We start from the raw sequence: 20382 nt of genomic DNA on the forward strand, positions 1-20382 counted from the left end.
GTAAGCAGATTTGTCTTTTTTTTTTTTTTTTTAACTTTTTAAAGATTTTATTTTTATTTTTTCAACGTTTTTTTTTAATTTTATTTTTGGGACAGAGAGAGACAGAGCATGAACGGGGGAGGGGCAGAGAGAGAGGGAGACACAGAATCGGAAACAGGCTCCAGGCTCCGAGCCATCAGCCCAGAGCCCGACGCAGGGCTCGAACTCACAGACCGCGAGATCGTGACCTGGCTGAAGTCGGACGCTTCACCGACTGCGCCACCCAGGCGCCCCTAAAGATTTTATTTTTAAGTAATCTCTACACCCAATGTGGGGCTCAAACTCACAACCCTGAGATCAAGAGTTGCACACTCCACTGACTGAGTCAGTCAGGTGCCCCGCAGATTTGCTTCTTGATGAAGTTTACAATGCAAGTGCTTTGGCACAGAGCAGGCAAACAAAACTTAGGATCACTACAGGGGCGTCTGAGTGGCTCAGTCGGTTGAGCTCTTGACTTTGGCTCAGGTTGTGATTCTGGGGTTGCGGGATTGAGCCCTGCGCCAGCCTCCATGTTGAGGGGGGAGCCTGAACGAGATTTTCTCTCCCTCTCTCATCTCTCTCTCTATATACACATATATATATGGAGATATTATTGAACTCTGCACCCAGCCTGCTCCTCTCCATATTAGGTCCTCAGCAAATCTCTATCAGAGACTGCTGACTGGCCCATGACTCATCCCACCCTCGAAAACAAATTCTAATGACGTTCTGTTGTTCAGTCAAGAATGACACAGAATTCCAATAAGGTCTTATCATTTTAATTGACTTTAATGATTATTGCTCATCTGCAAGGATTAATATTGCATTCATTAAAAATCATTCAATACAAAATAAACTTGTTCTCCCAAGTTGCTCTCCACACGCTCCCTCTGATGCCAGACATTTTCCCACAGTGTCCTTTGTTACATGGCTTGACAGAGATGGAACCCTTACCTATTATTCCTATGGACACAGAAATAGATGGGGAGCAGGGGGCAGGCCAGAGGGCTGCGGGACCTGGGCCCCTTCCCTCCAGCAGAGCTGATGCGATGGATACCACTGTTGGCCAGGTTACCTCCCCTAAAGGATGGGGTGTTCTGATTGGCTGGTTCAATGCCCTGGGGGAAAAAGGGCTTGAACCATTAGCATCTACAGAAAAGAAAGCATGGTCACACTGAAAAGGAGTGGGAAGGGGCTGGGTGGGGGAGAACTAGGAGAGGAAAAGGAAAAACGTTTTGGCAAGACTCTGCTAGAAGGCTGCAGAGTGAAAGCTTTCCTTTCGTATGTTACTGTTTTTTAATGTCTGTCTCTCTGATCAATGGCAACAGAGAAATGAACATTTCTAGTACCTAGCACTAATGCCTGACCCAACTTTGAAGGATCACCAGCTAGAACAAGTTGAGGATTTGGAATCCTGGATAATTATATACTTAAAGCTCATGAGCATAAAGCTCATTGGACCATGCAGAAATGCTGGTAAGCAGGGTGCATGGCATGGGAACACACCTCTCTAATCTTTGAGGGCCTCTCTAGGGATTCTTTCCAAGTATGGGCCAGGACGCACGGATTACCTTCTCTGTGCACAAACTGCCCTTTAAGATCTTGGTTCAAAAACTCTTTGTGAAATGTGTCAATTAAAAGTGGTACCACTTCCGTGAAACTAACATTATACATGGGGCCTAAAGTCCCGGACCAGTTATACGGAACTATATTTCCCTCACCCTGGCCCAATTTATCCTTCTTCCTCCCATCCACATCTACCTCCCTTTAAATATTTTAGGTTGCAAAAGCACAGCTGACCAGAAATTTGCTCTTAAAGGATAAATCCTAAAGATAGAGCTCAGTGTTTTAGACTGAGTAATGGCTCAAGAAATTCGCCATCAGCACAAGCTGTATGGGGCAGAGCTGATAGAATTTGCCGTTATGGCCCCAGTTCACTGATGCTATCAACTATGGGCTTAGAAACAGAGGGACTTATCAAGAGTTTGAGATCAGCACTTCTCTAGACTCAACTGTGTACTCTCAGCTCCAAAGGTTCAAAAGAGAAACTGGTAACAACTAATCACCCAAGCAGTTCCTCAGTGTTAACACTAAACTTTTTTTTTTTTTTTTTGTACAACAGAAATCAATGCTAAGGGACAAAATTCAACTGAATAGAGTGCAGTCTGGTTAAAAACCTGAAAAATGAGAAGGTCTGGTGGGAGTGGAGGAAGGGCTGTACTAAATCCAAGTGGACCAACTGGATCTTAACAATACACATCTCTGAACCAGACACACCACCTTCACACAGGAAACAGGGCTTGGAACATCTGGGGAAATGAACATGCGCCACCTACATCTAACCTACCTGGCTGGTGGGTACCATCCCTGCTCCTCTGAAGAAGTGAAAGAGCACTGATTTCAGCAGCTAAGAAATGGGCTCTTTTAAGGCAATTTAGACATTGCAGATTGTTCAACATGGAAGGTACCTTAGCATTTCCTGTTAATAAGGTACCCAATTAAGACTAAAGTCCCCAGAAATGGGAAAGGAAGAATCACCTTTCTGGGCTGGGAGAGTAAAATCCTTCTTTAGTGACTAGGGTGAGGAACCTTGAACCTCAGTTTCATCTAAAGAGCCATGAAGCAAGTTCCTGTGTGGTCTGCAGAACTTGGATAATGAGATGAAAAAACAAAAATGAAATTATAGAAAAAAAAAAAAATCAACAGGAAAGGAATAAGAAGAAAATAAAAGTTATCTTAAAAAATATTTCTTTTAGAGTTGTGTGGTTCATGTGGACTGGTCCTTGGGAATATGGTCCATTAGTATCTGTAAATAAAGAGATTGGTTGGTTAGCACTTGTGTCTTCCACATTGAGAGATCCAAGAGAAAAATCTGAAACAGGGGACACTCCCCAGGGTCCTTCCCCAGCCCCAGCTGGGATCCCTAAAGCCGTTCCCCAGGGATCATTCTTCCCTGTGCTTCCACAGGGCTTATGACAGTGCCACCTCTGGCTTCATTTCCTGCTCCCTGAAAACATAAGCCAGTGGTTTTCAACCCCAACTGTATATTAGATTAATCTAGGGAGTTTTTATCAAATAAGTCTGGGCCCCAAGCCAGACCAAATGTATCAGACTGTCAGGGAGTGAGGCCCAAGCTTCCCAACTCTAGAAAACCCTTAGTCCTTATATCTACCACTAGATAACACAATTTCTCTGCCTATCTTGTTAGGTTGGAGCAGAGTTCTTATACTCTTCAAAATCAGGCACAACACTTTATTTAAGAAAGCCAGCTAACCTGCTTGGTTTAATACTGCGTAAAAGAGCTTTTCACTTGTTTTTCCCAAGTTACCTGTAATAATTGGGTTTGAATGGCCCATTTTTGTTGAGTCCCAGATATTTTGCTTGGTCATCTGTCAGCTCTGTCAGGTGGGCATCAAATGATGGCAGGTGCAAGCTGGCAACATACTCATCTAGGAAGAACACAGTGATGGGGGAGCAGACCCCATTTCAACCTGCCTCTCAGAACATAACCTCCCCCTATTTTCATCTGAAGCTTTTTGAGAAAGAGGACAAGAAATGGAATAACTGCAAGCATCTACAACTCAAAATATTTGCTTAAGGAGCCCTCAAAGTTGCCTTTTTTGGCAGGGTACTCCCCCCTGCACATCCAGCGTGTGTTTAGAAAGGCATTTGCCAGGGTAACAAAATGGGGTGGGCTTGTACCTCTGCATCCTTCTCTGGCAAAGCTTCTGGCTTTACCCCAGTGGCCAACATGCTATGTATCACTCTCATCTTCCTGCAACAACTTCTTTAACTGAATTACACTCAAACTACAGAACAAAGTAGACACCGGTAGCTCAAAAGACCTTTGTGTCATTAAGATTTATTTAGGATAACATCCATAAGGGCCTTGAATTTTAGGATCATGGATTTCTAAGGCAGCTGGTGCAAATTTATTACTCTTCCCTGGATAAACTTCCTGGGCTTTTATGAATATGAATTAAAGAAAAAAACTCAATCTGTTGGAGGAGATGAGAGCGAGAGGTCTTTTAGCTTTAATCAAGGGGACAGGGGCTGATCAATTATAGATGGGAGGTGGGCATCACTATTCAAGAAGGGAAAGAATCAGAGAGGACATGTTTTCCATATGAACGCAACACAGCTGTCCCCTAGAATCTCAGAGGTTGCATTATTTACACAGAGGATAGACAATAAAACCTAGATTTGTTTCTGTTTCTCTCATCTTGGTCCCAGGCTGAAGTCACTAGTGGTAGGAATTTTACTGAACTTCATAAGGCTACTCAGACTAAGAGCATCTACCCTAAACCACCGTGCTAAACACTTAGGCTCGTTAGTTGTAATTCTTACTACAATTCTGCACTGTATGTATTACTCTGACTTTATTGATGAAGAAACTGAGGCCCGTAGCAATTAGAACTTGTCCCGAGGTCCAGAAACCATGAGAGGTTAGGATGGGGATTACAACTCTGACTCTAAATCTAATACTTTTCATGATAATCATTTCACCAAACCATTCAAGAGTCTGAAGATCGGTACAGGTTCCTACTGTTTCTCACTCACCCATCTTCTTAGGAAGCAGGTATACGTCTTGTTTGTATCGTCCCTCAGGTGCATTATAGAGTTCTATCAGTGCCAAAGCCTAGGTTGAGAGAAGAGGGTGAAAAAACACAGAAACACTTCTTAGACAGGGACACAAAAACAAAACTAGATGTAACAGGGTCTTGGGGTAAGTACTACAGTGATGTATCATAGTTACAGCACCTAGGACTTGGCCTGTAATAACCACCATCACACATCGTAAAAGGATTTGCTGCTGTTTTTGTTTAGTTCCTAATAAAAGAACAGACTAAATACAACTAAGCCAGAACACTACATTCTCAGCTAACACAGCCAACTTAAAGGGACACAAACTCCAAGTCTGCCTGACTGAAGACTCTTCTCTACATTCGAGAAAGCCTGTCTTGCCCACCCACGAACTGAAACGTGTTGAAAAGAACATAGCAGGGCACACTCTCATCGGAACTATGCCCGAGGCCCTGTCCCACTAATCCCAGGGCAGGAGAAACAGGCATTTAGTCACATACCTGTGTTGTAGCTGTGATGGACAGAACAAAGGTGGGAACCGTGGAGCAGCTCAAATTGAGCAGACGACCCTGGAAAGGTAAGAGAGCCCTGGGATGAGTTTTGCTCCCCTTCGGGTTTCAGATTCCAGGGTCATCCAAGTTAAGCAAATGCAACTCAGATGGTAGAGAAAGCATTACAGTTCCAGATCAGGACTCGAGATTTTATCTCATTTTCTTAAGTCCATCGGAGTAAGACAAATGAAGAATGAGCTGTGGTCAGGAAAGAGTATGTTACTTGGGAAAAGGTAGGTGTTTTTTTTTGAGTGGTTCTATGTTAGGGACCAGAAAATGTACGAAGGAGATCTGTATCCAATGACAGAGTTCAGGGAAACATGGCATAACATTTCCTCCCTGCCCCTCCTCCTGCCGCAGATCTAACTACGGTGCCTGTGCCGCACTGCCAAAGCCCTTCCGAGTGCGTACCTCTGCCAGGAGGACGACGCGTTTGCCATCTGGCCAAATGACATGGTCCACCTGAGAACGCACTCGCTCCCATGTCAGCTCTGGAGTGCGGAGGCTGGTCTGAAAGGAAGACAGCACAGTTGACTGTGGCTCTAATGAAAGGAAGGGGAAAAAGGCCTTGCAGTCAATGAATGAGAGAAACCATACCACATCAATTTCCGTGTTGGAGTGGCCCATATTGCACACGATACAACTGTTTTTCATGCGGTCCAAGTGCTCCCGTGTCACTACATTCTTATTTCCTAAAAATAAAGGGAGAGTGGCTGAAGGAAGATGTTGGGCAACAAAGGTACCAACCGGCTTTCAGTAGAAGATGGGAAAGAGGAGTTTCGCTGCATGAAAGGGCATGTATACTCTGTGAGAAAAGTGTATGCTGCATAACTGCTCTTCAGGCTCACTGATTTGGTTTTAAGATTCAACTGTATAAAAAGCCATCAGGAAAAAAGTCTCTTTGTTCTGGAAAACACTGAGGTTCTGATCGCTTATGCTAGTTCTGAGACTTCTACTCCGAGCACAGGCCTCCCCTACTTTATGTGACGGTCAGACCACTTTCACGATCTGGCCTCAGAGTTACCACTCCTCCACGCACCTCGGAGCACGGACACTTACCCGTGCAAGTTATTACGACATCAACTTGCCGGATGACTTCATTTAGCTTTACAACCCTGAACCCATCCATGCTGGAAGAAAAGGAAGGAACATTATGAGTAAAGCAAGGAAGCAGTGGGACAGAAGCTGGTCACAAAATGAGACTGCTAAATTCCCTTGCAAAGTCAGGTCCAGGGCTACCTCACAGGGATGATAAGTGACAAGCTGTGCTAAACTACAGACTGGCCTCTTCAGACTCCCCAAGACTCCATTCAGGAAGGGAAAATGCCAAGAAGCTCCCGGAGTGCCCTGGGATTACAATGGAGGGAACAGAGCCATCCTAGCCTTCTCTTCCTCTGAGAGATTTCTGCAAGGAATGGTTAATACGATCCATCATGAACTCTCAGAAGCACGAAGTACTGGGGTCAATCTAATCGTATCACCACTCTTTTCTTACCAGGCCTGCAGAGCACAGATGGGGTCGATTTCTGTGATGTAGACAATCGCTCCAAGGGCCTTGAGAGCAGCACAGCAGCCCTTTCCCACCTGCAGCACGTAAGAAAGAAGTCGGGGTGACAGGTCCATCACGGCATGGGTACTGGGGCAGGTAGGCTCTTCGGGAGATGGGGATGAACCTCCCTGAAATCACCATCTAGTGAGCCCTTGCGGGGATGCTCCAATCCAAGCAGAGCAGAAACAGATCCAGATTATGCTGTGACCCTTAGTCAGAGAGGTGATTTAGCGGACACTCACATTTCATAGCAAGGGCTGGGGCTTGGGATGGTAAAAGAAATCAGGAGATCAAATAGGTGTTACCATTAGGAAAACAAGACCAAGGAAGAGCAACTGTAACCTCTCCTATCTTAGTCCAGAAAAACTTGATTAACTCTCATCTAAGATGCATCTAACTCAAGGAAAGCCCAGCAGCTCGGGAACTTCCGTGGGTCACAGATGACAACAAAATCTCCTTCACCTTTTCTAGTTTACAGATAATCAACTATGTATCACTTTGGGTCCCACCCTTCACTCCAATACCAGGGCACTTGTGTGGCTAAAATGCTACATATTCAGTCGAACTAAGTCTCATAAAAAGTAACTGTTATGGGGGGGGGGGGGGAGGGGGCGGGTGATGCCCACATTCCATTCTACAAGACAACGCGGTGAGATCTGAAGATTCGATTCATTTTGTGCATCTCTATTCCTAAGTCTGAATAAAACACTTTTGCTATTATTTTGAGATACGTTATCTAAAACCATGTTTTAACCTCACAGCAGTGACCATCCTGACAGCACAAATCTCCTGCACTCAACATTTCTGGTAAGTCTACGAAAAGACACACTGAGGCCCAGCTATTTACCTCACCATAGCCACACACCACCACTTGTTTCCCACCAAACATCACATCTGTGGTCCTCTTCAGGCTGTGGAAAACAGACAAGGGCTCAACTTAAACATTATTAGCCCAAACACAGTCCCTCTGCACACAATTAAAAGAACTCTGGCTGGAAGCTGCCTGGGCTCGGTATGAAATGGACCCCTCTGACAAACCTTTAAAGCCAAAGGAAGACCACGGGACAAGACTGGAGTGGTATCAGATTAACACTGCAACCCAACCCAGATCTGTCCCCTGTAAGTCTGAGTATCTCTACATTTCAACTTACCCATCCAAAATGGACTCTCGGCAGCAGTACAAGTTATCAAACTTCTGTTTGGTAACAGAATCATTGACATTCATGGCCGGAACACAGAGCTTCCCAGCTTTGGAGAGCTGATATAGCCTAAAGGGAGAAGAAGCCACAAAAACAAACAAAAACAAAGTTAGCTGATGAAACAATATGCAGCAAAATCTGCCTAATTCTCTTCAAGCTTCATGCTGCCCTCCCCAAGGACATTAGTAACCAAGATCATTTCCTCACACTTCTTTTCATTTTCTCTTCCCCTTAGCCCTCCCCCCCCTTTTTTTGGAAGGGAAAAAAACCCCTTTCCATTGAAGAAATTTACTTCTCTTCCATAAAAGGGGATGTATTTCCTTAGACCAGCATTTTCCCAATATATATAAAAAAACATGCCCACCCCTGATAAACAAAGATTATCAATGACTCTGCTTTGGTTCCCTCCGTGTGCGTGTGTGAGCATGTGCGATGTGCTCCCAACTGAGAAACACTCTTTTAGATAGAGATCTTTTAGATTTTCCGACAAGCCAAGAATATTTTGCCCAGTTTTGCTTTTTGTAGTGTGTATAATGTATACTTTTACAATAGGATTTTTTTTTATATTTCAAATATAAAATTATAATACAATATTGAATACAGTTTTTCCAGATATATTCACTCCCTACACCTCCCAGCGTTGGCTGAGACTCACAGTGGGTTAAGTGGGAAAGAAAAATGTGTGAACGAGAACCTGAGATAACTTCCTCTTAGGGCCTCCTGGATTCTTCAAAAGGAAAAACTCAGAAGTTTTATCTAATGAAGATACTCCCAATTTAGTTACAAGTCTGAAACACAGCCCTAAAGCCTGACAGAGACCAGAAGAATTTGCTGAGGCAAGAACACAAGGGGCAGCTACTCCAGAATCTGTTACCTGTGAACACCAGTCACGCTCTCTTCCACAATGCCTCGGATCTTCTTAAACACGTTTGGATACTTCTTATAAACCCAGTGGGTTAAGTCTCCCCCATCATCCAGGATCTATAGAACAGCCAGAAGACTTCTATGGGCATTCAGGCTGCTAGAGCTGGGGGGAACTTTGAACCCACTTTCTGTACTAGTAAGAGAGCCCTGTATGTTTTGGAAGAGCACTCCTCAGAGCTCCTTAGAGCAGGTTTAGACAGTGGAAACACAGTCAAATTTGTCGGTGTAAATGGTTAAAAGGATTCCTAAGTTTGTTCTTGGCTAGAGGGAAGAGTATTAGGCTAATCATAGACTCGTTTTTAGTCTAGAGTCTTGAAATATATAACTCCTTGGAATGCAAAAGGAGAGCTGGGGCAGGAAGGAAAGAAACCAGAATCCTATTCCAAAGAGGTACCACATTACTTCTTTCTATTTCTTTCTGCCGTGTTTGAGCCACATGTGTTCACTTTAGTCTTACCCTTCCCCCACCTTTCCATTCAGTACTCCGACCCATTCTGAATAGGTTATCAAGCAACAAAGTAAGTGCATGAAGAACAAACATCCAAAACATATTTAGGGAACCATGCTTTGAGGGAAAAAAGGAAACAAATCTGTGGTCAAAGTGTAGGATGAATATGTATCATTACCATGTTAGCTTGCCAACCATCCATGTTCACACAGCGGTCAATACACCACCAGAAGTCATCTTCCGACTCGCCCTTCCAAGCAAACACTGCAACTCCTGTAGGGATGGGAACAAATCAGCTGACTCCTCCTTCCGGGAATTCCCTATACCAATACCACTTTCTGAGATCCACGTGAAGAGAAAAAGGCTACAGAACCTATGTTGGAAAAGAAACAACTTCGAAGGGGCAAAAAGTCAAAAGAGCACCTTTAGTTGAGGAATCGGTAATGAATTTAAGAGATTTTTGTTTTAAAAATATTTTAGAACCTTAAAATGTTATTCTCTTTGGCCAATTTCACACTTGGAACTCTGTCCTAAGGAGATAAAATGAAGTGGGAATTAAAATAAAGTTGTTCACTGAACATTATTCGTATTAGCAAATATCTTAAAACAACCTAAATGTTTAACATGAGTATTGATAGTGAAGTAAAACCACGTGGCCATATGATTATTACAAATGATGCTGTCAAGTTTTCAGTGACATGGAAAACTACTTCTGAAAATGTTGTATTTTAGGTTATAAAATTGTATACGTACAGAGATTTATTTATCTCTGTAAAAAGTGAATTGAAAAAAGGAAAAAATGTGTCAAATATCCCTGTGTACTAGGATTATTATTATTATTATTATTATTATTATTATTATTATTGGAAACTCCTCTAAATTTTCTGCAATAAACACCAGAAAAAGGTAAACAAGAAAAACAGAACTATTATAAAATTGCTGAGGATCTCAAGGAGACAGGAGGTCCTTCAAGAAACTTCATCGTTCTGGAACGCCTGGGTGGCTCAGTTGGTTAAGCCTCCAACTTCGGCTCAGGTCATGATCTCATAGTTTGTGGCTTCGAGTTCCACGTCGGGCCCTGTGCTGACAGCTCAGATCCTGGAGCCTGCTTTGCATTCTGTGTCTCCCTCTCTCTGCCCCTTCCCACTCATGCTCTGCCCTTCCCTCTCTCAAAAATAAATAAACATTAAAAAAAAAAAAAATTCATGGTGGTTTTCTTCTGAACATTTTAACAATAAAAATTGTTTTATGCTTAAGTGAACTTACAAGCAGTCGACAATTTTTCAATGAGCTACTAATACAGAAGGCACTTCTTAACTTGTGTTCTCTCAAAAGTGATGAGCCTTTGATGAAAAAAGACCAGCTGAACTTGTATACCTCACACAGTTGAATACTCTGTTCACTTAACATTATAATTAAGCATTTCCCCATGTAATTAAGATTCTTTTCAAGGGTTGGTCATTCTTAATGACCATATGATATTTCATCACGGATATGGACCTTCATTTTATTACCCATTTTCTTCCTGTTGATATTCTTAATACCCTCCAAATTTTACAGCCCCTGGACATACATGATACTGTAAGGACTATTTTAATACATAAATACTACATTTAGATAATTATTTTGAGGCAAAGGTGGTGAAAAAGCCGAACTTACCAGCCTCAGCCAGTGCTGCGGCCACTTCATTCTGAGTGGAGTAGATGTTGCAAGCAGACCAGCGGCACTGGGCCCCCAGGGCACAGAGTGTCTCAATCAACACCTATGCAGATAGGGAGCAAGAAAGGGTGAGAAAGAGGAGGGCCAGATAGGAGTGGCATGTGCGGGAACAGTACGGGCAACTCTGCAGCAACCTAGCCGCACTGTGACATTACAGAAGGTGACATTACAGAAGGTATAATCCAGCAAGGCAGCACACTGGTATCTAACTTCACCCAAAAGATGTGCTCCTAAAAGTCATTACATTTTCCTAACAATCATATTTTTGCAACTCTAGATCTCCCGAAGTCAGATTATGATTATACGTATGTATACAAAGAAGAAAACCCCATTATTGGGTAACAGGAGGCCCCACCTGATGGTCATTTGCATTTGGAGACTGGATAGATAGGGAAGGAAAAGCAAGTAAAAAGAGTTTGTTTTTTTCTCCTCATCACAAGTCCCTCCTTTTTCTCCCAGCAAACTCACCGCTGTCTGGGCTGTGATGTGTGTACAGCCCACTATTTTAGCACCAGCCAAGGGCTTCTCCCCCTGAGCACGTTTCCTGAGTGAAATCAGAGCAGACATGTCTGTGAAAGAACAGAGGATTTGAGCCAGGCCTGCACCAGCAATGTCACCAATTCCTGCCCCAGCAACATCTAGGGCTGGTCTGTATCTGTTGAGATATCGCAAGATAAGGTAGAAAAACTCTAAGTATATTTCCTCGATGAATTGGCAGCTTCAACAGCAGAACAACAGTGGGGAGCTGCCAGCCAATCACCTGGAATTTCTTTTTCACTGTTTCAGCCTTGTATACAGAGGGCTGAATGGAGAATGAAGTAACTTCTCAAATCTGATCCAAATGGAGGGTGAGTCTCCTCATTCATTTGGGAGGAGGGGGAAATGGTTATGGCAGTGGCTAATGGGCTCCTATATATAATCATCAGACCAGGAAGGAAGACTTCACCCTCAGCAGACGAGCACTTGTTTCTCTCTGCTACCGAAGCCCATTCTGTCAGTCTGTCTGGTTTCTGTACTACCCCCTCCCAGTACAGAGCATGCCTGTAGTGGGAAAGCAACAAGAGTAAAAAGACTGTACCAGGAATGGGGTCGGTGAGGAAACCAAATTTAACTGTCAGTCACTTTTACTCTAGCTCCAGCAGAGGGTGCTCAGGACCAGAGACCAAAGGAGACCCTAGGCGACCACATCCTTAGCTGAAAACCCTCCCACATTTGCCGCTTCTGGGAAATGTGGGTCTCTGAGATTGGCAGCTATGGTAGGATCCCACAGAACTAACCACCGTGTAGTGTTCTGGGACTTGCTGACTCCACAGGCAGATCTCCGAATATGGTGTCATGGGGGAGGAAAACAGAAACTACACTGTGTAATTACTATGTGCTGAGAACAGGAAGCAAGGAGAACAAGAACCCTGAGGCTCCGGCTCCAACAGAGAGATCTGCTTGTACAAGAATCCGGAACACTGAACGTTCCCAGAGGATTTTTCAAGTTAGTTTTCAAGTGTGAAGTTGTCTATGGATCCTGATGACCAGCAACTGGGTTGCTTCTGGTCCCCTACCACTCCCTTTCTTTACCTTGCTCAGCAATCTCAATCTCCCGGCGTCCAAATTCTGCCTGCTTGATGTTCTTCACGCAGAAATTGCTGCTGCCCTTGGAGTTGGTTTGCTGCTTCTCTCGGGGGGAAACCTCATCATCAGAGCTATCTGTGTAGGACGCAGCTGGAGCGAGAAGAGAAAGAAACAAGGATAGGAGAACCTCAATAGCCCCCAACTCCACAAAGCGCACTCCCCAAAGGACTCATTTGAGTGAAGTGAACTCTTTTTTTTTTTAATTTTTTTTTTTTTCAACGTTTTTTATTTATTTTTGGGACAGAGAGAGACAGAGCATGAACGGGGGAGGGGCAGAGAGAGAGGGAGACACAGAATCGGAAACAGGCTCCAGGCTCCGAGCCATCAGCCCAGAGCCTGACGCGGGGCTCGAACTCACGGACCGCGAGATCGTGACCTGGCTGAAGTCGGACGCTTAACCGACTGCGCCACCCAGGCGCCCCTAGTGAAGTGAACTCTTAACTGCAGCCATCTTTTATGTCACTCTCAGCCCTACTCCTCCAGAATAACAGAGGAATGCGATTGTTGGGGATCTTTCAGTGTTGTGGCCCCTCTATCCACCCTGATGATACTGTGCCATTACTGCTTGTAACCAGAAGCTACTGATCCCAATTCTGCACCGGCCCTCGTGAATCCCAAGACAACAGGGGCACCTGGTCCCAACCTGGACTGGAGTCAGACATGGCAAAAATGGAAGAATAACTTAGGGCATATAAGGAATGCAATTTCTGTAGATCACTGGTTTTCAAACTGAAGCATCTAAAGCACTCATCAGAATTACATGGAAGGTCAAAATACAAATGGCTAGGCCCCACCACCAGAAATTCCCATTCAGTAGGTCTCAGATAGGACCCAAGAATTAGCATTTCTAACAAGTTCCCAGCTGTTGCTGACAGTGCTGTTCAGAAAACCACATTCACAGAACCACTAATACGGATGACAGCGACAAGAAAATCTTACAAGGGATTTTATACTAGGTTGTGCTCAAAGAATACAGAGATGGAAAGAAAGGACTCAGAAGGTGAGCAGCTCTGGTTCTACTGTCAGCCCTAAGATCCCTCAAGATGTTCAACATTAAAAAAGCAGCTTCATATAAAGGCTAAAAATGTCCTTTCAGACAGATATGCAGGAAGGCATATAATAATCACTCCCCGACTCTTAAACCACCTCTTTCTTCTCTGAATCGAGTAGTTCCTGATCTCGATCTCAGCCGGTATGTCAGGTCTCTCACTGTCTCCTACATACTACTTGCTAACACAAATACTCCTAAAGGTATCTGTCCCACTAGAGCAGTTTAACTGTATCACAAAGCTTTTAAAAATGCTCTGACAGGTTCCTGTTAACACATGGCCATCAAGATCTTTAAAGAGGACTTCGTTAAAGCTTTCTTCACTCACTCCTTTCTTCCTCTTTTAACTCAGCCTTTCACAATTAATTCTTTCTTAGCTGTGATCAGCCCGTTTATGACCCCCAGTCTTTTGTACCTGTCACTCCAAGACACCTTTTGTTTATGACAGCCATTATATTTGGAACCTTTTCTTGTACACAGGCCCACAGCGACTCTGTATATTCATTTATTTCAGTACTTAACCCTGTGTACCACCCTTTGTTCTCATCTGCCTATCTTATTTACACTGGGTTACCAGCGGCACAGAACAAAAGGACAAGTTTTTAAAAATGTGTTTACTTGTTTGTTTTTTCACATTCCTTTTACCTTGAGCCCAGTCCTTAATGTTGATACCATAGGGGTGCCTGGGGGGCTCAGTCAGTTGAGCACTGGACTCTTGATTTCAGCTCAGGTCACGCTTCTCACAGTTCCTGAGATCAAGCCCCACATCAGGCTCTGTGCTGACAGAGTGGAGCCTGCTTGGGATTCTCTCTCTCTTTCTCTTTCTCTCTGCCCCTCCCCTGCTCATGCTCACATGCTCTCTCTCAAAATAAATAAATAAGCTTAAAAAAAATAACAATACCATACAAATAATATTCTGGCAAAAGTCAACAAATGGGTTTTGGTACAAATCCCTTTGTAGACACTAATGGCAATCTATGACCTTGGGCAAGCCTCTGAACCTTTTGACGATGTTTCCTCAGTTGAAAAATGAGGTGGGCTTAGGTTGGATGTCCCTGTGGATCTTCCAGTACTCAAATCCTAAATTCTATATCTTTTTCCACATTAACTTTCTAGTAGCCCATCTAAAGTTGAGAAGGGCACAATTAAAAAAAAAAAAAAAAAAAGGCTACTTACATAGGGTTAAAATAGGATACGGGAACTAGAAAGAAACAGAACTAGAGACACATTATAGTAGTTTGAACCTTTCCTATTCCAAAGGTTAACAGGGGAGGACACTTCAACATAAAGGGTAACCTAGTGAATGAAAGGAGCCAAAATACTAGTTTTTGTTGTCACAATTCAAGCAGTCTTGGAGCCGAGAAAGAAAAAGTCAGGTGGCAGGGTATATCTTATACAACCAAATTAGAAATTATACTTCCAAAGTACACCTCTTTTTCAAGGCCAGTTCTGTCAGCCAAAATAGAATTGATTTTCTCCCTCTGTACGTGGGCAGATAAACGTGGGAATGGGAACTGGCCCAGTACTACCGACCAGGCACTGGCCACAGACCACACACAGACGCGGCCACGCATGGGAAGAGAGTCTCCAGATGACAAAAGCCTCACCAGCTACAAGCCTGGCTGGGGACATTTCCAGTGCTCAACTGCTAATTATCAGCTTTTAGCACAAAGGTGGGAAGTCCTGACATGAGGTCCTTTCAGATTCTAGGTAAGTAAAGAGCAGGGGGTAGAGAACTAGCTTAAGACCGTGCAACAGAGAAGAAAGATCGGAGTGGACTCAGAGCCCGCACTTACCTGAACTGTAGCTGTCGGTGGAGGACTGGGAGATGGAGCGAGACAAAGACCGGCGGCCTGTCTTGGTGGGGAACTTGGTGAACTCTTGCATGTCATCGGCAAACTGGATTTGCTGTAGGAGGAAGACACACACTTGAAAACTTACAACAAGGATGCTATGAAATGCTCCATTTTTTAAGGCCATACATTTCCTTCCCTGAAACCTCAGGTGATCACGTGGCCCCTACCAAGCCACCAACTCTCCCACCAGAATGAGGGCAGGCAGAGGCTACTTGCAGACTCCTCTCCAAATGCCAATTACTATCTCTTTCCAATTGTTTCAGAACCTTTTGTGGGGGGAGGGGGGCAGAGCTCAAGACCCAGCTTTTTGTACCATCTGTCCAAAATTCACAAGTCCCTCTTCTCACAATCCGTAAAGTTTTATTTCTTCTTACAACCTTGACACATCAAACCCTTCACTCTTCCTCCCAACTCTACCAAAAAACAGGCACCATTTCATAGTGCTTCTGCTCTTTTTCATTTTCTAGAATATAGTCTTGTAGCACATTCTTATCCTGAAATTAGCACAGGTCTTGTTGTTTGAAAAATTATGGGGATGCCTTGAAATGGTGATGGTGGGTGCCAAGCCAGAGTCCAATCATACCCGTACCTCACAAAGCCAATATAGTGTCCTTAGAACCTGCTACATGCAGTAAAATGCTGGAATACACTAAAGAAAGCCAAATTAAAAAATATATGCACACCATGGTAAAATCCAACTAATCAGGACTAATTTAAAGGAAGGAGAAAAGAAATGACTTGGTAAACTCTGTATTCAAAACTTCCTTAAATGAAATACACCAGAACTAGGTAACTGTCTGAAGGATATTTGGAAAACTGGCTTTAATAAATAGCAAATACAATTAATATTATTTATAGTCAAATTAGCGGATGTTTCTAAAGTATATGAAAGCATTTTTCTCCATTAAATGACTTAAACTTTCCTCCTGAACTCTTATTTAAACTGTTAAACCCTTCAAGATATAAGAAATAAACTTCAGCCTCCTGAAAAACAGAATGGTTTGAGACTCTGAATTAAGATTCTCCTCTCCTCACAACCTGACTAAATCTGAAAGGTTCCCATGGAGAATCCATTAAGCTAAGTCTTTAGCAGATATCTTTGGAAATGTAAAAGCTATTACAGATTAAAATCTTCTCTCCATAATGCTAGCAACATGGTTATAGCCACTTTGAAGCCAGGAATAGTAAACTCCCCATTTGTTACAGCTGCAAAACATTCCTCTCCTCTGTCACATGTACCTTTGAGATAGGGTAGCATCAGCTGGCAGTAGAAGAATCAGGCTTAAATGTGCAACACAGCAAAATAAATAAGTAAATAAAAGAGACTCGGGCTAAACAACACATATATGGCACTAGAACTTGACTAACAAGTATCTTTGTACATCTGAAGCAGCTTTTTCAGTTTAGATGCTAAAACTTTATAGCTTAAATGCCAAAAGCACTAGTTCCTTTCGGGAGGGGCGGGGGGAACCACCTACTCCGTTGAAGTGGCCACAGGTCAGCATCTGCCCTTCTCGATAGGATTTTCCACTGCATGTTCACATGACTTCTGCAGTCAGCAAAGCTAGTTTTACTGAAGAGATTAATCCAAGACCAAGATAATGACTTTCAACCCAATATGCAGTTCTTTTGGTGGCAGAAAAAATAGAGTCAAGATACCATCAATGGCTTTTAACACTCTCCAAAGGCAGCCCTTCCTCCAACAGCCTTCTTGTTCCTGGCATGGGCAGTCTAGTCGGAAGCTAGTCTTCTCTCTTGGCTGTTATGATTCCCTCCTCTGTTCATCTTTTTTCAAAAGGCTCTGGGCATATTCCCAAACACCACCTACCTGGCGGTGGAGGAGGGAAATGCAGTAACATTTGCAGTTTCTTAAATAAAAAAATAGAGAGGTGGCTGTGGCAAGATAGAACTGTGTTTCTTCAGCAACCTAAGAAGTGACTTAACAGTCATAATCCCACCTTGTATTAATGAAGCTCGTCAGTGGCCTAAAGCTTAGCAAAATCTTTCCCATCTAAAAATATTAGACTGTGTTGCAAGCAGCTTACCAATCAGTGCTGTGCCCCATCTCTCAAATCATTAATATGGTGCCTATTTGAAGTGGGCAGCATGTTAATTCAAGCCATGACATGGATGGATGGCTGTCTATTCTCACAACTCTTTGACACTTTCACTGCTTGTAAATAAGGTAGTCCAGCTCTACAAAGATGCGTGATAACCTGTCTTCTCTCCCACCACCAAACTGCGCAAAGAGATCTGCCCTGCCAGTTCCCACCAGGCCTGCTTGCCCCCCTGGATGTCTTTACAGCTAGTACCCGTCTTCCTTCCGAAGTACTTCCCGGAGTGCTGCTCACCTTCACATTATAAACAAAGACACTGCTGTCAAAAGCAATTTTGGGTATCACAGTTTTCCCTCTAATGAAACCAGATCTCTGTAACAGCCTTCTAATTGGGATGGATTCACTGCATTTACACCCAATACGATCACTTAAGTAAAAACAAAATCCAAAGATGGATTGTTCTGTTTACATTATTTCCTATTGTCATGATTTCTTCCAAACATAATTTTTAGTTGGTATACTTCAGTGTTTCTTCAAAGCTGTATCTATAAGGAAGGCTAGGTCTAAATATGATGCAGAATGGGAAAGAGGGGAGGGGGAAAAAGAGATACAGTAATTGGAAATCCAAAAAGTATCTGATCATCAAAAAGTCCTACGTTAAAGAACTATTTGTGTTTGAAGGCTCACCACCCTGTAAACAGCCTTACCCACAACAAGCATGCCAGTATTTCATTCTTGAACTAATATTACATCTGAGAAAGGCTAGAAGGTCAGATTGACCCATTCTCCAAATAGCACATCCAAATACAGAAGTCTACTTGCTGTGCCTTAAAAACTCAATTAAATATCAGGCCAATTTAGTGTGCTATTTCAGAGCACCTTTTCAAAGGGCTCAGTGGGTACAATGGCTGACTCCCTTCAACACATGACACTGAAAATGATAAAGAGAAGCTCTACCAAAGAAACAATTTGGGATATGGTACATCCACCACCTAGTGGTTAAGTATGGTGACAAAGTGAGCTGAAAGAATTGCTGTATGTAATTTATCAAGAAAAAGGGATCACAGGCAATCCAAAAGTTATAAGCCTCCAAGGAAGAAAAATTGTTGTATACTACTCAGTTTATCCTAACTGATATTTCTTACCATAAGAAGCTGAAAAGCTTCTTTCCACAAACATTTCTTCCATCTATTCAAATGTCAAATAGCTTAGCCACACTTCTGTCCCCGGTCCAACCCAATTTTGCTGTCTAGCTCCTGAATCACAGGGAATTAAAAGCCATAGGAATTCCACTATGACACTATGGCCAATGGATGGTGATCAGGAGAATAATCATTATTATATCCTTTTAATCAACACATTTGGCAGGCACCAACTAAGTACCCAGTGGTATTTCAGGAAAGATCTATGAGATCAAATATGCACAATCTGTAGATGTGTTTTGACCGACAGGGTAATGATAACACAAATGGCTGTGAGAGAATTTTACTGCTTCTTAAGATACTAGATATTGTGGTCTTAACAGCCTTATCTGGATATTGTTTAGCTTAGGCCTCCAAAAATCAGAGGTTAGACGAGACATCTTATTAAACGTATTATTTCACATGCTTATCTAACAGCTTGTCATTTCCTCAGAAAGGTTTTCTCCTAGGGGTGAAGGACTAGACTCAAAGGTAAACAGCAATTATTAGGAAAACAAATCATTAAGAAAGCATAGCTTAGAAGTGAGTAAAGGGATCAGTCTGTCTCAACTGCTGAAGAATATCTGAACAAGGGCCAGTCAGTACCCCTCCTCCTGGTACACTACTGATTTTCTGAGACATCCCCAAATTTATATAATCTGTTCCAGTGTCTCTTCTAACATGTTGTGTGTGCAGATTTTTCTGTTTTGAAGTTATGGTCAGCATACTTCTTAGCAACTGAGCAAAAAGATGACTATTAATGAAGCTAGCAATTTTAACAAGTCAATTACTAAGCAACGTATTATGACACCTTCCAGGATTCCTACATCTCTTCCAATCCCTCTTTCACACATCTTCTGGCTAATGTATTCCTTCTCCTACAGATTCTACCCTCATCTGCTCTTTATTCAGAGGAAAGGAAGAGGGTATGGCTGTCAGCCTAAACTAAATAGGTACAAGACTTTTCTCCTTGATACTTACCACTGATCAGTCTGATTCCATTTCAGATGAATCAAAAGAAACAGTTATCAATAAACACCAGCTTTTAAGTACAAGAACTACAGAAGTCTGCACATCTTTCAAACCTTCAATTAGGTAAAAGAAATTTCCCAAAGAAGAAGGGTATCCTCTTCCCAACACTTTGCTCTCAGGTACACCACCAGAAAACAATTTATCTCAAGGGAATCAATCTCAGGCCACAGAGTCAAATCCACAGCCACCTTCAGTCACTTCCATTCCCCGGCGCAGAAACCAGTCTTCTGAGACTCAGCAGGTTTTGGCTGCTCCCTGTCCTCCTTCCCTGTCTCAAGTTTCTTAAGTTCTCAGTTTCCCCAGATGGGGCCTGAGCTTCTGGAGGGGGAGGGAATGGCAAGCTGACTAATCACAGCACGTATCTCCCTCCACCACTCCACTCCTCTCTGGATAACAGGAGGGTAACAGGATATAATGTGAGTGTGTGCATGCACGCACACACACGCACACTGCTAGAATCCAATTCCAGAAGAAATACTCCTTTCAAAAATGGGAATCAAGTTCATCTTTCATCAATGTTGGTGGGAGGAAGGGGTGGGGCAATACCAGGGTTCATAATGCCAAGTCACTTAGCTGGTGAGGAAGGAACA

The 20382-nt window shown here is 43.0% G+C and overlaps 1 protein-coding gene across 2 annotated transcripts in view; it reads right to left on the reverse strand.

Moving 5' to 3' along the window:
- Positions 1–781: 781 nt before the first annotated feature.
- Positions 782–20382, reverse strand: part of AHCYL1 (adenosylhomocysteinase like 1) — a 38821-nt gene continuing 19220 nt past the window's right edge. The window contains exons 2-17 of one of the 2 annotated variants that reach the window (XM_058716269.1): positions 15463–15574; positions 12565–12708; positions 11461–11561; positions 10933–11035; positions 9452–9546; positions 8776–8882; positions 7854–7970; positions 7550–7613; positions 6649–6737; positions 6213–6283; positions 5751–5845; positions 5565–5663; positions 5103–5171; positions 4579–4657; positions 3347–3467; positions 782–2824 (exon numbers count right to left, since the gene is read on the reverse strand). In XM_058716269.1, the coding sequence (XP_058572252.1) occupies positions 2818–2824; positions 3347–3467; positions 4579–4657; positions 5103–5171; positions 5565–5663; positions 5751–5845; positions 6213–6283; positions 6649–6737; positions 7550–7613; positions 7854–7970; positions 8776–8882; positions 9452–9546; positions 10933–11035; positions 11461–11561; positions 12565–12708; positions 15463–15574 (1473 nt within the window). In that variant the 3' untranslated portion in view covers positions 782–2817. Of the gene's footprint in view, positions 2825–3342; positions 3468–4578; positions 4658–5102; positions 5172–5564; positions 5664–5750; positions 5846–6212; positions 6284–6648; positions 6738–7549; positions 7614–7853; positions 7971–8775; positions 8883–9451; positions 9547–10932; positions 11036–11460; positions 11562–12564; positions 12709–15462; positions 15575–20382 lie in introns of those variants that run through there. The other variant, XM_058716268.1, reaches the window with a different exon arrangement.

The sequence above is a fragment of the Neofelis nebulosa genome, chromosome 2 (genome assembly GCF_028018385.1).
Source record: "Neofelis nebulosa isolate mNeoNeb1 chromosome 2, mNeoNeb1.pri, whole genome shotgun sequence".
Taxonomy (NCBI): Eukaryota; Metazoa; Chordata; class Mammalia; order Carnivora; family Felidae; genus Neofelis; species Neofelis nebulosa.